The sequence below is a fragment of the Aquarana catesbeiana genome, linkage group LG13, assembly GCF_042186555.1.
Source record: "Aquarana catesbeiana isolate 2022-GZ linkage group LG13, ASM4218655v1, whole genome shotgun sequence".
Lineage (NCBI taxonomy): Eukaryota > Metazoa > Chordata > Amphibia > Anura > Ranidae > Aquarana > Aquarana catesbeiana.
The window spans coordinates 148,070,690-148,092,085 of record NC_133336.1 but is presented as its reverse complement, the minus strand read 5'-3'; the positions used below and the strand labels follow the sequence as shown (position 1 = coordinate 148,092,085).

Below are 21,396 nucleotides of genomic sequence, written 5' to 3'. Positions count from 1 at the left end.
GGATTTTGGGTCCCCTTTGGGTTATTGCCTGAGGCCAAAAAATGAGGGCAAGAAGGAAGATTTCTCTTGAAGAAAGATTTGCAAAATTTTATAACAACTTAAAAAAATGTTTTTTTTGTTCAAAGTTGTGATTAAATACCACCAAAAGAAAACTCCATATGTCTAAAAAAAAAAATGATAGAAAATTAATTTTGGTACAGTGTTACATGACTGAGTAATTGTCATTCAAACTGTGACAGCGCAAAAGGGGTGTTAAATAGTCTGGTTTGGTTTGAAGTGGTTAAAAAATGAAATTACTAAACGAAGGACCCATATGTACTAGGAAAAAAAAAAAAAAAGTATAAAAATAATTTCAGTATGCAACAGTTAAAATGTTTTCTGCTGAGTAATGGCCCGTACACACGATCCAAATATCGTACGAAAACAGTCGTCCAAGGAAGGATCGTACGATATTCGGATCGTGTGTACACTACTTTCAAAAGCCGATCACGACCGTTCATCCGATATTAATCGATCAGACATACCCGAAAATTTTCCTCGTGTGATTCCAGATCATACGATTTTCGTTTAGTCAGTATAGTTGTCGTCCGAAAATACAATACAAATACATTACAACACATGACATCACTTCCGAGTTTTTTGTCTGTCGTACGAGAATTTTCATGACTTTATTTAGCTATTCAATTTCTACTTGCGACTATTAAGTGAGAACAGTCATACGATCAGTCGTACGATATTCGGATTGTGTGTATGGGCCATAAGCCACTGCATGGCAAATCTTATACAAATCTTTTTTGGGAGAAGACAATATTTATATTTTAATGAAAAACACTGAAATGCTATAAGGGACAGGTATCAAAATACACTTTAATAAATCACACAGTACAGTAATTGTAAACCCCAACAAAATCCCACAGAAAGACTAGAATTGTGTGACAAGGTTACCCATAACTAACCCTCAAGACTGCCCCCACACCTAAACAGAATTATACAAACAGTTAAAACAGAAGTACAGCCAAAGCTCATTTGACTATACTTCTTCCGTGAATCACAGGGAGTAATCCTTCTGCACTCCTGTGACCCGTCAAAGGGAGTTTGTTCTGCACTCCTGTGACCCATTTTCCGCAGACAACAGGCTGGAGTGCAGTTCGTTGTGCACTCCTGTGACCCCTTTTCAGCAGACAGCGGGCTGAAGCCCGCCGTCGGCTGATGTCACAGAACCGGTCCAGGCTCAGGAAAGATCATGACCATATGGTCAGGATTTGCCCACATGCCTGAACCAGCACCCCACTCAGACTCTCAGCAAGCTGGGTGACAGTCACCAGCTCTCTGCTCACGGAGGTCTGAGAACCGAGAGGTCAGCGGTGTTTGATCACTTGGTTCTTCTCAGTGTTAGCCATGTGGAGGACCAATGGTGCATCCAGTTAGGTAAGTATGATTAAATAAAAAATGCTATTCCCATACTTCTCTTTTAAGGCAAAGACAAAGTCTCCCGGTCTCCCGCCAATCGTGTAACGGAGCTGCAGGAGGGGGAAGTGCCTATGTAAACAAGGCATTTCCCCGTTCTGGCTTGTGTCATGACAGAGATCACTGCTCTCTGTCATCGAGAGCAGTGATCACTGTCATGTGAGTTGAAGCCCATCCCCCCCACAGTTGTAATCACTCCCTAGGACACACTTAGCCCCTTCATTGCCCCCTAGTGGTTAACCCCCTTCCCTGCCAGTGTCATTTACATAGTAATCAGTGCATTTTTATAGCACTGATCGCTGTATAAATGACAATGGTCCCAAAATAGTGTCAAAAGTGTCCGATGTGTCCGCCATGTCACAGTCACGATAAAAATCGCAGATCGCCGCGATTACTAAAAAAAAAAAAATAATAATAAAAATGCTATAAAACTATCCCCTATTTTGTAGACGCTATAACTTCTGCACAAACCAACTAATATACGCTTATTGCAATTTTTTTTACCAAAAATATGTAGAAGAATACATATCGGCTTAAACTGAGGATTTTTTTTTTTTATATATATTTTTGAGAGATATTTATTATACTAAAAAATATTGTTTTTTACAAAATTTTTGCTCTTTTTTTGGTTTATAGCGCAAAAAATAAAAACTGCAGAGGTGATCAAATACCACCAAAAGAAAGCTCCATTTGTGGTAAAAAAAGGATGTCAATTTTGTTTGGGTGCAATGTTGAATCGCAAAAAGTGCTCTGGTCGGGAAGGGGGTAAAATTTTCCGGGCCTGAAGCGGTTAAAGTGATTGTAAAGTCTTAGAGTCATAGAATGCATTAATATAGAAAAAAAAAAAACCTTCTGCCTTTACAATCCCTTTAACTCTTTGATGCATGCTGCTGTTTAGATGTGGGGCAGCCTGGGAGTTGTAACGTCATCCCAGCATTTAAAAAAAAACAGTGGGATAATGTTAGGTTGGGGTTTGCATGTAGGTTTATTGTGAATCAATAAAATGTATATTAATACTTGTTCCAATTATCATTTCCACTTCTTTATTTCTCTTATACTGCTTGATTTAGGGCAGTGGTATCCGCACACAATATTCAATTCTCAGGATTTTTATATGGTAATATTTTATGCTTTTTGTTGTTTATACCAGTGATGTTCAAGAGGGGTGCCGCAGCAAAACTGTCCAAACCCCTTACAGCCTGATCAGAAGCGATACTGTCTACAGAAAGCTTCCTGGGTTGCCGACAGGAGTGCAGATAGCAGCAGGGAGGAGGAAAGATCCAAGAGATGCTGCAGGCTGTGCCTTCTCCCTCCTGTCTGTTCACAAGAGTTAACACAGGATCACTGTCTGATCAGACTGTACAGGGCTTGATTACATCCTCCTATCTCCTCTCCACACTGCTCCTGTCCTGGCAGCAAAAAAATGGTGGGTATACAGACAGGTGGGAGAAGAGCTGGGGGCAGCCCACACCTTCTCTGGCTCACTCCTCCTCTTTGTCACTGTCACTACACCTGTAGTGACGAGATGCATGTGGTGGGGAATTTATGCTAGGAGGGAGATTTGGGAGATGGGAGCTGAGAGGGAAGGGGGGATTTACAAGCTACAGACCACTTAATTCTGCCTTACAAACCACTTTTTTTAGGACATGTACTGCAGTAAGATGTGTAAGATTGTCCCCCACCACAAATGTGCTGCCTGTTTGACACCCCCTCACATCTAGCAAATATGCATACACTGGTGCCCACTAAAGTGCATGGTACCACAGTACCATGTGTTCTGGTGCAGCGCAATTAAAAAAATCATGCCAGCACCATTGGTGTGTGTCTCGTGAGCATAAAACAGCCCATTAGGGAAAGGGCAAAAAAGCGTGCTTGGACAAACCTCCTGGTCTGAACGAGCCCTCAGACTGGTGTGCCCTAGGGTTATGCGCAATTCTGAAGGGTTCCTTGACTTAAAAAAAGGTTGAAAAACACTTGTTTCGGCTTATCATTTACTATACTTCATTTGAAAGACATAAGAGCACTTACCTGCATTTCTGTTGCTCATGACCACCTTGTATCTCCACTGAGCTTCAAGAATATATTTAGATAACTTAGCCACTCTGCTGATGAAATCCTCTGAAGAAATTGGTGTGCTTATACCCTTAAGTAGGCTTTGCTCATCATTTAGGGAGAAACAATTTGAGTTTAGAGAGTTTTTGATTAGCTCCACTTGTTCTCCCAACATTTTTAAGAAGCTATCCAATACAATTTCATCAGCTAAAAATCCAGTCAACCCAGCAGTAAAATGTTTTAGGTTTATGTAGTTAGCCCCAGCGCTGTTCCATAAAATGCTGTGAATGTTATTCGTAGAAATAAATGGTAATTCTAGAAAACTTTCAGTTATATTGCCATTGATCAGGTTGCTACTAGTATGTTGGGGACTAAAGAAAGGTGTTATCACCAACCCTTCCATATCAATATTGATGTCCAAGCTTCCAGGTCTACCAACATTCACACCTGTGTCTTTTTTAATCTCTTGCATGGGACAGCCATCAACCAGTGGAGTCTCTGGTGCTAAATCATTCAGTGACGCAAACATTAATGACAAAATGTTCTCCACAAGCTCCAGCTTCAGTCGAGGAGGCAGTAGACATAAATAATAACCACATTTTGTGAAATACTGTAAAAAAAGGCCTAAGGGGTCTGAAACTGAAAAAAAAAAACATATATTAGCAAATGTAATCTCAAAACAAAGACGAACAAGTCAAAAATGAGTCTAAATAGTAAAGAACAATACCTTGAGAGAAACAGTTCTCCCTGCCAGGTTCTTTCAGAAATTCTGCATCCACAAAAGATCCATCCATTTTGTTGGCATGGCTGTTCCTGCACTGAGCACGTTTATTAGCTTGGATACAAAGGGCATACATTGCATACTTTAATCCACAAAATGCCTGAAACATAAGAGTGCTTCGTTGCTGTGCCAGGTCATGTGCTTCCCTCCGATTTACAGAAACTGCAAGAATGATGTAAGATATTATTAGCAGGGCTTTTTTTCTGCCGGAACGCAGTTCCGCCACCTCTGGCAGCCCTCTCCTCTGCAGTCTGTCACATAGAACAGAAGCCGATAGAGGAAGTTTTCTATAACAGTCACTTCCTCCACCAGCTTCTGTATGCAAGGCATCCAGGGAATGTGCTCCACAGCTGATTGATCAGATTTCAGAGGCAGCTATCCCCCCCCTGCTGTCTGTCAGATCAGTGTAGCACAGAGCCGAGGTCTCTGAAACTCCTCCTTGGTTCTGTGCTACACTGATCTGACAGGTGGAGCTGCACGGAGGAGACTGCACAGTAAGCTGAGGGGGAAAAAAGCCTGATTTGACAGAACAGAAGTCTGCTCAGCAAGGCTCTAATGAAGGTGAGATAGCTGTGGAGGCAAAGGGGGAGGAAGGGGGACTGGTTGTGCAGAGAGTAGAGAATGAAGTTGTGGATGTTCTGCAGAGGTCAGAGCTGGGGGGGGGGGGGGGTTAGATTGTGAAAAGTGAGAGTTGTGAGCAGGGGAAATGTGTACAGGGTCAAGAGAGCTGGGGGGGGGGGGGTAATGGGGCTTGGGTTGTAGAGGGTTAGAGCTGTAGATGGGGCTCAAAAGTGAAATGTGGAGGGTGGGGGGAGATAGTGTCAGGGGATTAAATTGACCAGACCGTGTGGACTGCACAGAGGAAACCAGAAACGCATGTAAGTGAAAAAATAATGGTGTTTATTAAATAAGTGACAAGTAAGAGGAATATAAACAGTGCAAAACCAACCACAGACCCACAAACAAATAGTATATACAAGTAAATGGAGATACCGGAATCGTAAACAAAGCCAGGCCAAGGTCATACACAGGGAGGTCAGCAGATGGGTAAGGAGGGGAAACCAGCAGGACAGGGAGAGGATGGATGGATAGGCTGCAGGGAAAGGATCCAAGGGAATCAGGAGGGACAAGTACAGGATGGGCTAGGGATAGGGATCGGATCAGATCAGATCAGGACAGGACAGGACAGAAACAGGTTCACGGTCAGGATACAGGCAGCAAGGTCAGAGCGCAGGGAGAAAGATACCAAGGCAAGCCTGTGAGGGCTTGTCAGGTATTTATAAGGCTGTAGTGATTGACCTCATGTTACAGCTGAGCGCAGAGGGTGCTGTTTGCTCCACACTGCCGGAGTGCCCCCCCCGGTGGACACCGGTACTACGGCTCAAGGATGCAACAGTGCCACCAGCAGGAGAGACCTCTTACTACAGGTCCCAGGTGTTGGAATACACCCACTGGTGGACACTGGTACTGTAATCCAAGAGACCGATAGCGCCACCAACGGGTAAACCCTCTCATGACAGGCTGTGGATGGGAGTGCAGAGGTGACATGTTGACAGAGGTTAAAAGGGTAATTGTGGATGGGGGGAGGGGACTGCGCATGGTAATGTGAATTGTGAGGGTGGAGGGGGTGAGCTGGCTGTGGATGGAGGGGGGTGAACTGTGGAGAAGGTGAGCTGTGAGGGAGGGGGAGTGAACTGTGGAGAGGGTGAGCTGTTGGGGGGGAGGTGAACTGTGGAGAGGGTGAGCTGTGGGGGGGGGTGAACTGTGGAGAGGGTGGGCTGTGAGGGGGGAGGTGAACTGTGGAGAGGGTGAGCTGTGAGGGGGGAGGTGAACTGTGGAGAGGGTGAGCTGTGAGGGGGGAGGTGAACTGTGTTGAGGGTGAGCTGTGGGGGGGTGAACTGTGGTGAGGGTAAGCTGTGAGGGAGTGGGGGGAGGTGAACTGTGGAGAGGGTGAGCTGTGGGGGGAGGTGAACTGTGGAGAGGGTGAGCTGTGGGGGGGGGGGAGGTGAACTGTGGAGAGGGTGAGCTATGGGGGGGGGTGAACTGTGGACGAGAGAAGAGAAGGTAACCTGTGGGTGGGGGTGAGCTGTAGAGAGGGGGCGAGAGGGTGAGCTGGGGGGGACTGTGGAGAGGGGGGAGAGGGTGAGCTGTGGGGGGGACAGTGGAGAGGGTGAGCTGTGGGGGGGTGAACTGTGGAGAGGGTGGGCTGTGAGGGGGGAGGTGAACTGTGTTGAGGGTGAGCTGTGTGGGGGGGTGAACTGTGGTGAGGGTAAGCTGTGAGGGGGTGGGGGGAGGTGAACTGTGGAGAGGGTGAGCTGTGGGGGGAGGTGAACTGTGGAGAGGGTGAGCTGTGGGGGGGGGGGGTGAACTGTGGAGAGGGTGAGCTGTGGGGGGGTCAACTGTGGACGAGAGAAGAGAAGGTAACCTGTGGGTGAGCTGTAGAGAGGGGGCGAGAGGGTGAGCTGGGGGGGGACTGTGGAGAGGGGGGAGAGGGTGAGCTGTGGGGGGGACTGTGGAGAGGGTGAGCTGTGGGGGGGTGAACTGTGGAGAGGGGGGAGAGGGTGAGCTGTGGGGGGAGGTGAACTGTGGAGAGGAAGGGGGTGAGCTGTGGGGGGTGAACTGTAGAGAGGAAGGGGGAGAGGGTGAGCTGTGGAGGGAGGTGAACTGTGGACAGAAAGGGGGAGAGGGTGAGCTGTGGAGGGAGGTGAACTGTGGAGAGGAAGGGGGAGAGGGTAAGCTGTGGGGGGGGAGCTGTGGAGAGGGGGAAGAACTGTAGAGAGGGGGGAGAGAGTGAGCTGTGGGGGGAGGTGAACTGTGGAGAGGAAGGGGGTGAGCCGTGGGGGGAGGTGAACTGTGGGGGGGGTGAGCTGTGGGGGGTGAACTGTGGACAAGAGAAGAGAAGGTAACCAGGGAGAGGAGGGGGTGAGCTGTGGAGAGGGGAGGGGGTAAACTGAGAAGAGAAGGTAAGCTGTGCATGGAGGGAAAGGTAACCTGTGTGTGTGTGTGGGGGGGGGGGGTGAGCTGTGGACCAGAGAATAGAAGGTGACCTGTGGATGGGGAGGTGAGCTGTGGACAGGGAGGGAGAATGTAAAGAACACTTTACTTCTTCCCAAGGAATGGCGGTATTGGGGGGCGGGAATAGGGGTGGGGTTGGGGGGGTGAGGGGGCGGAGAGTTGACTGGGGAGGGTGGGTACCTGCACCTATTCTCTGAGAAAAAAAGCCGATTATTAGACAGCACATGTATCTAAATTTAAACTGGAATAACTTGCCATCATTATAAACATGTCATATTACAATGTTTTGATTCTAAAACAGAAGATAACAAGAAAATGCTACTGCCAAACACAGCATGCATTTTAACCCAGAGTCAGTTTGACCGTGGTCAATCCTCCCCACACTTAAGCAGGGTTTTTAGTAAAGCATTCTAATCCATAAACTGGAACTACGACACGACAAAACCTTTTTACATTACATCTAGTCTGGTAAACCTTTGTGCACTTAGGCTTGGTTCACATATATGCAGTGTGCTGTTGGTTCTTTTCTGTAACCCTGGAGGAGCTGCCGAGTTCCACAGCAGAGACTGGAGTATCTGTACATAGGACGGCAATAAGCCGTATGCTCCATATAGTTGGGCTTTATGGCAGAGGGGCCAGAAGAAAGCCACTGCTTTCAGCAAAAAACAAAATGGCACATTTTGAGTTTGCGAAAAGGCACGTGGGAGACTCCCAAAATGTATGGAGGAAGGTGCTCTGGTCTGATGAGACTAAAATTGAACTTTTTGGCCATCAAAGAAAACGCTATGTCTAGCTCAAACCCAACACATCACATCACCCAAAAAACACCATCCCCACATTGAAACATGGTGGTGGCAGCATCATGATGTGGGGATGTTTTTCAGCAGTCGGGACTGGGAAACTGGTCAGAGTTGAGGGAAAGATGGATGGTGCTAAATACAGAGATATTCTTGAGCAAAACCTGTACCACTCTGTGTATGATTTGAGGCTACGACTTGGAGCTATGATAGCCGTAAAAGGTGGCTCTACAAAGTATTGACTTTAGGGGGGTGAATAGTTATGGACTGTTATTTTGTCCTATTTGTTGTTTGCTTCACAATTAAAAAAAAAAACCAAACATCTTCAATGTTGTGGGCATGTTCTGTAAATGAAATGATGCAAATCCTCAAACAATACATGTTAATTCCAGGTTGTGAGGCAACAAAACACGAAAAATGCTAAGGGAGGTGAATACTGATGCAAGGCACTGTATGTTGTGTGTGTGTGTTATATTTTCCACATACTATTTGAAAAGGAATTGTTTTGGGTAGTCTCACCCACAACGCTGCACAACTTATGTTTAGATGATATTTCACATATTTATACACTTAAATGCATGGAATTTGTATGTTTTTTAATATAATGCATTTTTCCATAGAAATTGTTTTATTTCTTGCAGAGGTAATCTCTCTATTTTTGCTTTCTTCCTACTTTTCTATATCCCTGTTTACATATACACACATATAAAATGACTTTGTAATTGCTTTGTAGATAAGCAAATTAGTAAACACACAAAAATTTGAAAATGGGAGTGCGCATGCGCGGGGCATCCGAGATGGACGCTTAGACTCAGAGCTTTGTCCCGCTCCAGTCTCCCCGACCACACAGCAACTATCGAATAGAGCTCGCGCACTTCTCCCGGGGCTGCATCGAGTCACGAGCAGCCCGGAAGCATTTACATGTCAGTGGGAACAGTGAGGAGGGACCTCTCCCGTCACCAGGGACTCAGCATGTCGGCTGAGGAGATTTCTAAAATGGTGCCGGCACCACTTCACACAGGGGAGGAGTGGGGAGAGGAGATGAATGCAGCCACAGACACAGGGGCACTGACGGATCCTCTACAGGGCCCTGAGTCATTGACAGGGAATAACCTATTTCCTAACATACTGTCACCAGCATCCACGGAATCACTGTTAGAAAGGACCCTGGATGAACTCATAGCCACCCCGTGAAAGGACAGGCGGCCAGCCCTGCCATGTTAGCTATGCTCAGCCCCCTGTCACCTGCAGGCCCTCTGGACATTACTACTCTGATGGACTCCTTCTCCAAGATGCTGTCCAGGGGCCTGGCGCAGACGGCTGCCCAAATTACCTCCACCATACAGGCAGACCTGCAGACTCTAGGCTCCAGGATTGAAGCCACAGAACAAAAAGTGGAACAAACTATATCAAGAGCAAACCAGAATACAGCCCGCATCCAGGATATACAGGACCAGCTGGACTCTGCTATCGCTAAAATTGATGACCTGGAGAACCGCTCCAGGCGTTATAACTTCTGCATTAGAGGACTCCTAGAAGCAGTAAAGGACACCCACCAAGCAGTCACACTCTTCATCAAAGAAAATATCCCGAACATCCAGTATCATCGTTTGGAGCTGGATAGGGTTCACAGAGCTCTTAAACCCACTCGCTCAGATGAACTGCTCAGAGATGTGGTGGTTAAACCACACTTTTATGGGGTCAAGGAAGAGGTCATGCGCAGGGCCAGAAATGCGGAGCAACTTTGCATTCAGGGTCACCCTGTTCAAATTTTTGCAGACCTCTCTCCTCTTACCATTCAACGCCGGAGAGCCCTGAAACCACTGCTACAAATCTTGACACAAAAAACTATTAAAAACTGGTGGTCATTCCCCTTTCGCCTGTCGTTCGCCTTCAAAGATAAAACTTATGGCTTCTCTTCACTACACGAAGGAGAATGACTGATAGTACACTTGGGTCTTATATCCCTGGACTCTTCATTTAATGCGAGCCAAAAGAACCCAGGCCTAGCTAAACGACCTCCACCGCAGAGCCCGATTGCTCCAGTCTGGAAAAAGAAACATTCCAAGCGTCCAAAGGAATCTCACCCATCGTGATCAAGGAGGACTCACATCCTTACTAACTTTCCACATTTACTTATGCTGCTACCCTCGTGGACACCTGGCATATGCATACCACGTGTACTCCTGCAGTTAAGAGACACTGCTCCCTTGCCATGTGCCTGACTGTCCATGTGGTAACCAGTCCCAATTCTCCAACAAAAATGGGCAAGGCCCTCAAAGAATAATTTAGTACCCTATGCGGGCCCAGCCCATTGCTGGCCCTACCTTTAGAAGTGAACACTTCACACCAGCCAGATGGTTGAAATTTTGGGCCTCTATTCTCCGGTCACGGGAGGGGGGGTGGTTGAGGGGGGAGTTCGGCGGTAGGGTCCGCTTCTGTGCCCCCCTCTGAAAGGTTCAGGTCACCACTTACCTCACGGTTTAAGGTCCCTTTTCTTCATCATACTCATTCGTTTTACAAAGTTCTTTTTGACATGGATTATAGCTCTTGTTTTCTTCTGCTTGTTAGTTGAGCACAATATTGTCATATTACTCTTTGGGTGCTCTGCACTCAGGAGGCCCGGGGAGCGGACGTCGTCCCTTTAGGGAGCGGGTCTTCCCTTGTGGGCACCTCCGGAGGTGGAGCTTCCACTGGGAGGGGGAAGGGGGGACTTCATCCCTGCAAAGACATAAACTGTTTTAACGTGTTATATCCCCTTCCATCTGCATAGCTTATATCAGTGGTCGTCGGAGCCGGAGTGGACGTAGTGCGCTCCCTCTGCCCCCGCGTGCATGCAGGCTCCATGCGCGGAGGTAGTAGTTGTTCTGCCTCTCAGGTGGACGCCTTAGTTAAGACTTGACAGGAGGGGGAGTACTACCCCTCTCCTACAGGTCCAGGGAAGGTCGGCGATGTTGGTACATTGTAACCTTCTCGTTCCTCCACAATACTTTACCTTCATTTTCCTTCTCTCTATATCCTTTCTCACGCTCCAACTACCGTTATTTTTACTTTTCCAGACACCAGAGAAGATCCATGAATTGGGGCTCCAGAAGAGGGGTATTCTCCTTACCTGATCCGAAGTGGCTCCTGACTGGAATTACATGGTGGAAGGTAGGTCTCCGCTCGGTGACGTTTTTTACACCCCCTCTGATCCATGACACCACATGACGAACAGGTTTCATCCATTAGAATAGCTTCCCATAATGTACAAGGCCTGAACTCCCCACTGAAGCGAAGGAAATATTTCCAAACCGCATCAACTCAGCAGATGGAGGTACTCCTACTTCAGGAGACTCACTTCCCCCGGTCATATAATCCCTCATTTGTCCACCATAGATTCCCGCAGTTTTTTCTGGAAAATGCCGAAGACAAAACTAGAGGGGTGGGCATCTACTTGTCTAAAACTGTCACCTTCTCTACTAAGGAGATTATTCGGGATCCCGAGGGTAGATATATCCTAATATCCGGCTCTGTGAATGGGAACATATACACGTTCATCTCGTATTATACCCCAAATCGACATCAGGCCAGGTTTTTTGCCTCTATGCTAGACACCCTATCTCCACACTTCGTGGGTACAATAGTCATGGAGGGGATTCGAATGTAGCTTTGGACCAAATGCTAGATAAGTCAGGAAACGGCCACTCTAGTATACTCCGACCCCATAAACAGAGCCTAAAGATAACCAAAACCCTACACACCCAAGGCTTAGTGGACATATGGAGGGAACTTAACCCTTCAACGAAGGACTATACCCACTACTCAGCACCCCGCCAAACCTTGGTGAGGATTGACCACATTTTTGTACATGCTTCCTCTATCCCCCAGGCCACTAGAGCATCCATCAGGGACTCACCATTGTCTGATTACTCAGCTGTATTACTTGAACTCATGAGTCAGTCTGAATCGGATGGTACTTTTCGCTGGCGATTAAATGAATCACTGCTGAGCGATCCGGTCCAATGCACCATACTAGACAAAGAAATTAAAATGTATTTTAGGGTCAATGACAATGGTGAGGTCTCCTCTGTAACGCTTTGGGCCGCATATAAAGCGGTACTGCGAGGCAAAATAATCCAAATCTCCACTAAACTCAAAAGGGAAAGATGAGCTGACCCAGTCAAACTAGAACAGGATTTCCGGACTCTCTCCAAAACACACAGACGTAATCCCACAAATGCTTTGAGAGCCCTGTTGGAATCCAGCAGACTTGCCCTAAACTTAGCACTGACCACTCAAGCAGAAAAACGCCTTTGATGGTCCAATGCTAGCTTTTATCTTCACAAAGATAAGATCGGGGCTAGTCTGGCTTCAAAACTGACACCCAAGCCCAGGACATTCTCCTTCCCTAAAGTACGCGATGCCACTGACATGCTTACACAAAACCCGAATCAGATCATGACAGCATTTCAAGATTTCTACGCAGATTTATACAAGTCTAAGGTGACTCTCAAACCCCATATCCTCCATGACTAGATGACATCCCTCTCCCTACATTAAAACAGGAACATAGCCAGCAGCTTGATGAACTCATTACTGACTCAGAAGTTTTAGGAGTAATTAAACACCTCAAGAGGGGCTCAGCCCCAGGCCCGGATGGATTTTCCAGCAGTTACTGCAAAACATTTGCAACAACGATGGTCCCCCAGTTGACAGTTTTACAATGCCCTCAGGGGTAGCTCTAAACTGGACAGTTCCGCCAACCTGGCTTATGTGTCCGTTATCCCCAAGCCGGACAAAGTTCTGAAGTGAGTAACTATAGACCCATTTCATTGATCAATAATGATCTCAAAATACTGACCAAAATTATGGCCAATAGACTATCAGAGTTCATAGGGGGATACGACCAGGTGGGCTTCATTCCGGGAAGGCAGGGTCCCGATCAGATCCGCAAAGCGGTTGACGTCATCTCTCTGCTGAAATCAAAATGGGACAGGGGGCCCTCTCAGGAAGGATTTCTACTTTCAGTGGATCTGCAAAAAGCGTTTGATACTGTAGAATGGCCTTACCTATTTGAAGTGCTACGTACAAGGGGGTTTGGTCCTCACTTCATTCAATTACTAAGGAATTTATATTCCAACCCGAGCGCCCAATTCAAACTCCAGGGCCACTATTCAAACCCTTTCTCGATACACAGAGGCACAAGACAGGGATGCCCCCTCTCTCCCATCATCTTTGCCAAAGCTATTGAAACCCTAGCCACCACTATAAGAAACCATCCAGATATACATGGGGTTAAATGCGGGCCCCGTGTACACAAATGCGCCCTGTTTGCCCATGATCTTCTGCTCTTTATTACTTCCTCACTCATATCCACCCCCAATCTTTTCATACTCCCCCAGGAATTTAGCAAGGTATCAGGGTTGAGAGTTAACATTGCCAAATCAGTAGCTCTGAATGTCACTACCCCGACACTTATGGTAGAGCGTCTCAATAAACATTTTGAATTTGTCTGGGAACCCTCCTCAATCCCATATTTAGGCATCAAATTGACAGCTAGTGTGGACCTACTATACAATGCTAATTACCCCCCCATGTACAAAAAGCTGAAGGAAAATCTAGCGTGTTGGAGAAGGGGTAATCTGTCCTGGTTAGGCAAAATAAGCGCTGTAAAAATGACACTCTTTCCCAGGATCCTTTACTTATTCAGATCCCTACCCATCCCGATCCTGAGACCCCCTTTGAAAAAACTTCAATCCCTGATAATACGATTCGTTTGGGGTAATAAGGGTGATCGCTGCCCTAAAAGTGTGCTCCTTAGAAGATGCACGCAAGGGGGACTTGGTCTGCCGGACCTATGGAGATACTACCAAGCGGCCCAATTATCACAATTTTCGGTCATATATTCCCAGGGTAGTAGGCCTGATTGGGTAGACATGGAGAGGCAAGCCATCCCATTACAACTGACTACCTAGATTGGACCCCCCCATAAACGCAGACCCCTATAATGGCCCCTACTTTATCACATTTCATGGCCCTATGTGACTTCTTATACAAATCTCCCAATCTTATATCTGAAATTCGCCCCCTAGTGCACATATTTCATAACCCCAACTTCCCCCCAGGTCAAGATATCAGGGCGTTTTAGTGGTGGACAAATAGGGCATTATTCCGTATTGGTCACTTCCTCTCCCACATGGGCCCCCTTATGGCAGGCCATTGCAGTAAATACTTGGACATGCCACCCTCCGAAAGATTTCATTTACATCAAATCCGACACTATATCTTATCATTATGGACCACGAAACCCGAACCTCTACATATAACATACGAACAATGGTGTTTTGGGGTCATGGATCAGAGGGGAGGAATCTCTAAGATTTACGCCTCACTTGCGGAGAATACCGAAAAACCATCATATGTACTGGGATGGGAACAAGATCTTCAGGTCTGTTGGAACGAAAACATATGGTTCTGCAAATTCCAGAAAGCCTTTAAGGGCACATCCAATGTCACCCTTATAGAGGCGAATGCTAAAATAATTACGCGCTGGTATAACGTGCCCCTACGATTGGCTAAGATTTTCCCAGGCTCTTCCCCACTATGCTTTAGAGGTTGTGGGCTGACTGGATCCCTATACCACATATGGTGGGAGTGTCCCCGTATTTGGGGCCTATGGAACAAGGTCCTTTCCTTTTTACGTAAAGTGACTGGTATACCTGTCCCAAAAACCCCTGAGATTGCTCTACTGAACGGAAGTCCTGTGGGTTGTTCCAAGCCTCTTCGGACACTCATTCATTTAATTTTACTGGGTACTAAAATCACGATAGCCCGAGCTTGAAAACGACCTACGGTGTTCCTAGCTGCGGTTAAAAGGAAAATAACTTGGGTGATGGTACAAGAAAGAAGGTCAGTATCCTCCAGTCCACTACAGAAAAGCACGACATAGTATGGGAACCCTGGAAAACCTATATGCAAACACTCCCACAATATCTTTAACAGATTACAACCACTCTACCCCCAGGTGTCTCTCTGGTGTCTTCATATCCTATCACACTCACTCCTTTCTCTTTTCTTCCTCTTTTCTTCTCAACGTTCCCTGATAACCCTTTTGCGTGACTCAAAATGCAAACAACAGGGATCGATCTGTCACTGACGGACATGCAAGCCTAATTCAGGCAAACCTTTGCGTTTGATCACAAGATCAACTCGTATGTTTACTTTTATTTTTGTTCTTTTTGATTCCTCGATATTCTGCAAGAAGTTTCTTAGGACAAGTAACCACGCAGGTCACACGCCTTTGGATAGGGAGTGTTTTTCTTTTGCTTTTACGGTGCAAAATCTTCCTCCCCCCCGAGACAGTCTGATCCCATTATGGGTGTCGGAGCGAGGGAGAAAAAACACTGTTGGTAGAATGATAAATAAGAACCCTGCGTGTTTCCTAAACCACCTATTGTTGTAAGCCATTGAAAGTTACTGACTTGTTTGTATATGAAAATGAACCAAAGCGCCAAAGGATGAAAGTAAGTGAAAAAACCTCATGTATGTGTTAATATGGATAAAGAAAACTAATTGCTTTACCACATAATTAGAGCAGCTGCAGTGTGAAATTGGTGTAAACAATTAATAAATAAAAAGTATGCCGCGCTAAATACTAAAAAATTATATACTGGTAATAGATAAGTGATACACTGGTAACAATTAATAAAATTAATAAAACAGTCCCCAGTGAAAAAAAGGTGCTCGTGCTGGTAGAACAGTATCCAGTGCTGTGACTTGAATAATAGATGGATGATTCCGTGCTTCTTAAAGTGCTTAAATAGGGTGCCCCCCCAGTAGATGTGCACTCATCCCTGGGAGTGGACCAACTATTGCTAGTTAGGTCAAATGCGCGTGTGGGGCGACCCCTGTGGATGTCCTCTGGCTTGATGATTGGCTGCGGTGAATGTTCCTCATATAAATAGATATAGTAGAAAAAGCCTCATTGCGCAGTACCGTTGATAAAGAGCTTTTTATTCCAAAAAATATAAAAGGCATTCAACTCACATATATGAGTGCCTAATGTCCTGGCACCCGGAGTGAACAGCAGGTATAAGTAAATCTGTGAAATCCGCCTGGTTAGTACATACAGCCACTGGCTCAGTGAAGGCTTGATTTCCGGGTTGAATGTGTGGGCGGAAGTATGTCACAATAACGTGACTCAACCTCTAGCTGTATTGTACTAACCCGGCGGATTTCACGTATTTACCTATACCTGCTGTTCACTTCGGTGCCAGGACATTAGGCACTCATACATGTGAGTTGAATACCTTTATATTTTTTGGAATAAAAATCTCTTTATCAACGGTACTGCGCAATATGGCTTTTTTCTATTATATCTATTTATATGAGGAACATTCACCGCAGCCAATCATCGGTCCAGAGGACATCCACAGGGGTCGCCCCACACGTGCATTTGACCAAACTAGCGATAGTTGGTCCACTCCCAGGGGTGAGTGCACATCTACTGGGGGGGGGGCACCCTATTTAAGCACTTAAGCATGGAATCATCCATCTATTATTCAAGTCACAGCACTGGATACTGATCCACCAGCAAGAGCACCTTTTTTCACTTGGGACTGTTTTATTAATTTTATTAATTGTTACCAGTGTATCACTTATATCTATTACCTGTATGTAATTTTTTTAGCATTTAGTGCGGTATACTTTTTATTATTTAGTAAACACACAAGCCCGGTCCCTCCGATGCTGGGGGGGGGCATCACGGAGAGGTGTAGGAAAGGAGAGAAACGCACTGCCCTGTAGAGGTTTGTGTACGAGCTCTGCTAGTTCTGGGGAGGTGGGGGTGTCACAGACATATGCAGAGCATGCAGGGAGAGAGAGAGAGAGAGAGAGAGAGAGAGAGAGAGAGAGGAGAACAGTGAGGCATCATGGGATGCAGGAAGTTACATGGAGACCATCTTAAATGTACCGTGTGAGGAGGTAAAGATAAGGGTAATCTAAATGTGTCTTGAAATACAGACAACTGGAAGTAACAGCTTTGCAGGGACTAAAGGTAATGAAAGGAGCTGTTTTTGCACAGTGCTTTTTGTTAATATGGGACTCCTTAAAGCAGAGTTCCACCCAAACATGGAACTTCCGCTTAAAGTACTTGTGACCCCCTGACATGCCACATTTGGCATGTCATTTGTTTGGGGGGGGGGGCGGGTACCTAGTTTTCGCAGGTACCCAGCTCCCACAGCCTCTCCTGGCACCGCGGCGCTGAGCCGCAGTTCACCTCTCCCCCTTCCCTCCAAACTTCTGGGACATGTCACAGGTCCCAGAAGATTGCCTGGCCATTCACAAAGCGAGTGCATGCCCGGGTGTGATGCCACAACCGTGCGCCCACACATGCAATGCCGGCGCCGCAGAGGAGGGGAAGAGAAGCAAGGCTTCGGCGGCCGCATCGCTGGACCGTGGGACAGGTGAGTGTCTGTTTATTAAAAGTCAGTAGCTACACTTTTTGTAGCTGCTGACCTTTAAATAGGTGGAACTCCGCTTTAACTGGAACAAAAGACTTTTTTTTAAAAGGTGAACTAACCCTTTAGATCCTCTGGAGTAGATCCATCATCAATCATGAGGCCCACCACCACCTGAAGAAAAAAAAAAAAAACCTCCGGCTCTGACGAAGGCTGCCATGGTCTGCCTGCTCCGCCGCGTGACAGATCTTAAATAACTAGTGACGTCACCAACCCAGCATGCCCTCAGGCGATGACATCAAAGCAAGGGCACCCATGCCTTTTTCTTCATTTATTTTTCATTGCCAGCATTCTTTTTTACATTCAGCTGTCAGTGGGGAAGCCTGCTGACAGCTGATGAGTCATTGGTTGTTAAGGATGTGGTGGCCGGCTTCTGGGCCCACTCCTTAATCAGCTAATCTTCAGCTATTCTTCACACAGAATTTGAATCGGTCGATCAATGTTCGACAGATGCAAATTCAAATTGTTCTGAAAGCTTGGAATTTGTTAGAAAATAAAGAAACTAAACTAAAACAAAAACCCAATTTTCCTGTTCCGCAGACGCGGCTAATGACTTTGTAGAGCACAAACAAAATGATCACATTGGCCAAAGTCATAATCAAGTCACACTCATCCAAAGTTGCATCAAAGTCGCATCAAAGTTGCATCAAGTCGCAGGGTAAAGCCACACTGGAAATTGCACGATTTTTAAGTTGCACAAGTGTGAATGTTAAAACGCAAAACGTAAATCACAGCAAAAAACGTAATACATGCTTTTCTGCAGCTTCTCAATTGAAGTTTGAACCAAAAAAGCACCGTTTTGCATTCAAAAAGTCCCTGACCCTTTCTAAAAATGCTGCGGCTGAAAAAGGCATACAAGTGAACGTGTCCCATAGGAAACCATGTTAAAGCGGTAGTAAACTGCTGTTTTTTTTCTATGCATCCTGCAAGGTAAAACCATAATGCGCTAGTATGCATCACATACTAGCACATTATGTGAAACTTACCCAAAAATGAAGCCCTCCAGTGCCGAGCTGTCACCGCTGAGAGGGCTTCCATCATCTTCATCCGGTCTTCCTTCCGAGTTTGCGGACTCCGGCTGTGTGCGTGGCCGGAGTCCAGATGACGTCACTCCTGTGCATGCGTGCGGGAGCCGCCACTTATGGCACAGGTAGCCGTTCATTCACAGCATATGCACCAGTGACGTCACCGGCTGCACGTACAGTAAATTTTTCCTTAACTGTGTTCCATAAAGAGTCCCTAAGTTTTAATTATTTAGGGCACAGTGAACTCTTATATAAAAAAGCTGCCCCCCCTCTCACAAATTCTCACCTCTCGAACAATCTCCAAACAAGATCCATAAGCTACCCCAGTTGCTGCACACTAGGTGCTTCTGGGAATAGGAGAGCGTAAAAACCATGGGTTAAAGCAGCTACCTTCAAATGATTATACACTCGCAAAAAGAGAAAGCAGCAGGGACATTCCTGTATATAATCCCTCCCACTCCAAGTTAGCCTTGGGTTTTTAGCAAGCAATAGATCATAAGAACAGAGAGGAGGAACCGGTTCTGTACTGCAAGAAACAGATTTTACTGGTAAGTCAAAAGTAGGATTTTTTTGTCGTACATACCAGTAAAATCCTTTTTTTTTCCATACATAATGGGACACGGAGTTAGGCTAATATTAACTGCTGAGTTTTACTTCATCTCCAGGTGAATGGACACTGGTAGACCAAAGGTCTTTAGACAGGAAGTGATCCCCTATATAACCCCTCTCATACAGGAAGTACTTCAGTTTTGTAGCAAGCACTGAATCCTCAAAAAGAGGGGAGGGATCTCTGTGCACCATGATGAACTCAAAGAAAAGGATTTTACAGGTAAGTATGATGAAAAAAACTATTTTCTTTTTCATGCATCATGGAACACAGAGTTAGGCTAATATTCATTACCTGCTGGGACGTCCCAGATCAATAGCCTCGAGGGGAGGGAGACACCCTGCCAAACAATAGCCATCAGACCTGATCAGACTTGAAGCTCCACCGTCCAGAACCGTAGGGCCAGACGTACTGCCCATAATTCCAGGACATTGATGGGCAGGATCTGCTCCGTTCTTGACCATTTTCTCTGAGCTGTGAGCCCCTCTAGGGTCGCTCCCCAGCTTGAGAGACTGGCATCTGTAGTCAGTACTCTCCAAGTTACCAGGAGGAAGGATTTTCACTTTCGCAGGTTCTGATCCTGCAACCACCAGTTTAGGCTTAAGTGTGCCTGAGCAGATAAGAACATTGGATAATCCAGGGCTTGTCCTCTTCTGTTCCAAGCTAACAAGATGTCTTTTTGTAAAAGCCTGGAATGGAACTGGGCATAGGGCACTGCCTCAAAGGAGGATACCATCCTCCCTAGAAGAATCATACTAAGCAGAATGGAGGGTTGTCTGGTGCCAAGAGCTGGTTTCAAGGCTGACTTTTCGCTATTTATGATCCAGCCTAAGCTTTTCAAATACCGCACTATGGGGGACGTGTCCTAGCGATGGAAGAGTGAGGACACGTGTTGCTGTAGCTCCGTCTCACCGCCGCAATAGATCACCGCCATAGAGGGAAATATCACCGCTGGCCGACTCCTGACATGTCCCAGAGACAACAGGCATCCTCACAGCCACTGCGGAACGACCGATCCAGGCAGGGGCAGCTAGATTCCTTTTTCCCCGGGACCTGCGGGCAGAGCCGCGAGGCTTCAAAGATGGCGCCGGCCGGGAAGGCCCAAAAATCTAAAAAGGCATCACAGCACTGCCGCTTGGCCGCAACAGCCTACCAGCTTTCCCATACCGTCCCCAAGGTCGGTAAGTGATTCGGCCCCCCCTCCCTCCCCGGGCTCCTCCGCATCCCTGGACAGAGACCCTGAAGTCTTGGAAGCCCCAGACCCCCTGAAAGATATGGACATTAGACGCCATATTTGGTCTCTCCCCACTAAAGATGACCTGGAGAGATTCGCAGACAGGGTAGAAAAGGCCCTTAAAGAGGACACAGCACAACTAAAAGCTGATACCTCACACCTGGGGGGCAGAATAGAATCCTTGGAGCACAGACTTGAAGAAACTCTCCCTGTTATCTCCATGCTGCAGGATAAGTGCACTGCACAAGACCATCAGACTGAGGCCCTGCTCTGTCAACTGGACAATATGGAGAATCGCAGCCGCAGGGCTAACATCAGCATTAGAGGCTTGCCTGAAGCGACGGGAGCTAAGGACATTGTTCCAACCCTGGAGGGCATCTTCAGGGAAATACTGGGCCTGCCAGCCACAGCTACCATTGAGATCCATCTCAAGATGTGAATAATCCCAGAGACGTCATATGTAAGTTACACAAATACACGCTAAAGGATCTCATTATGCAGAAATTGCGTGGCAAGCCCTATTTTGACTTTGATGGTGAGCAGCTAGCATTTTACCAGGACATTTCCAGGCGCACTCTTATGCAGCGCTGAGCACTTCGTCCACTCCTGGAAGCCATACAAGACGAAGGCTTGCCATACTGCTGGGGTTTCCCGTTCTTCCTTCAAGTAACCAAGGATGGCAAAACCGTTACACCAAAGATGACCTGCCAAATTTTCTGTCCTCCCTCGAGTTGGATCCTGTGGACTTTCCAGACTGGCGGGGAGCATCAGACTTTCCGGCAGCCAGGCTTCCGTTACCCCAACCGTGGATACCTGCTAAACGCAGAAACCGCAGAAGGGACCAAAGACGCCATACCTCTGACTCCTCGCCAGGCCCAGCATCCATGAGGGACTGATGACTCACCTTGGCCTGTTCCC

At 46.6% G+C, this 21,396-nt stretch overlaps 1 protein-coding gene across 1 annotated transcript in view; it reads right to left on the bottom strand.

Annotated features, from left to right (window-relative positions):
* Positions 1 to 21,396, bottom strand: part of ZFYVE26 (zinc finger FYVE-type containing 26) — a gene marked incomplete in the record, with an annotated part of 1,901,467 nt that overhangs the window by 1,370,421 nt on the left and 509,650 nt on the right. Inside the window, 2 exon segments of the mRNA XM_073610828.1 lie at positions 3,496 to 4,158; positions 4,247 to 4,462. Coding sequence (XP_073466929.1) covers positions 3,496 to 4,158; positions 4,247 to 4,462 — 879 coding nt within the window.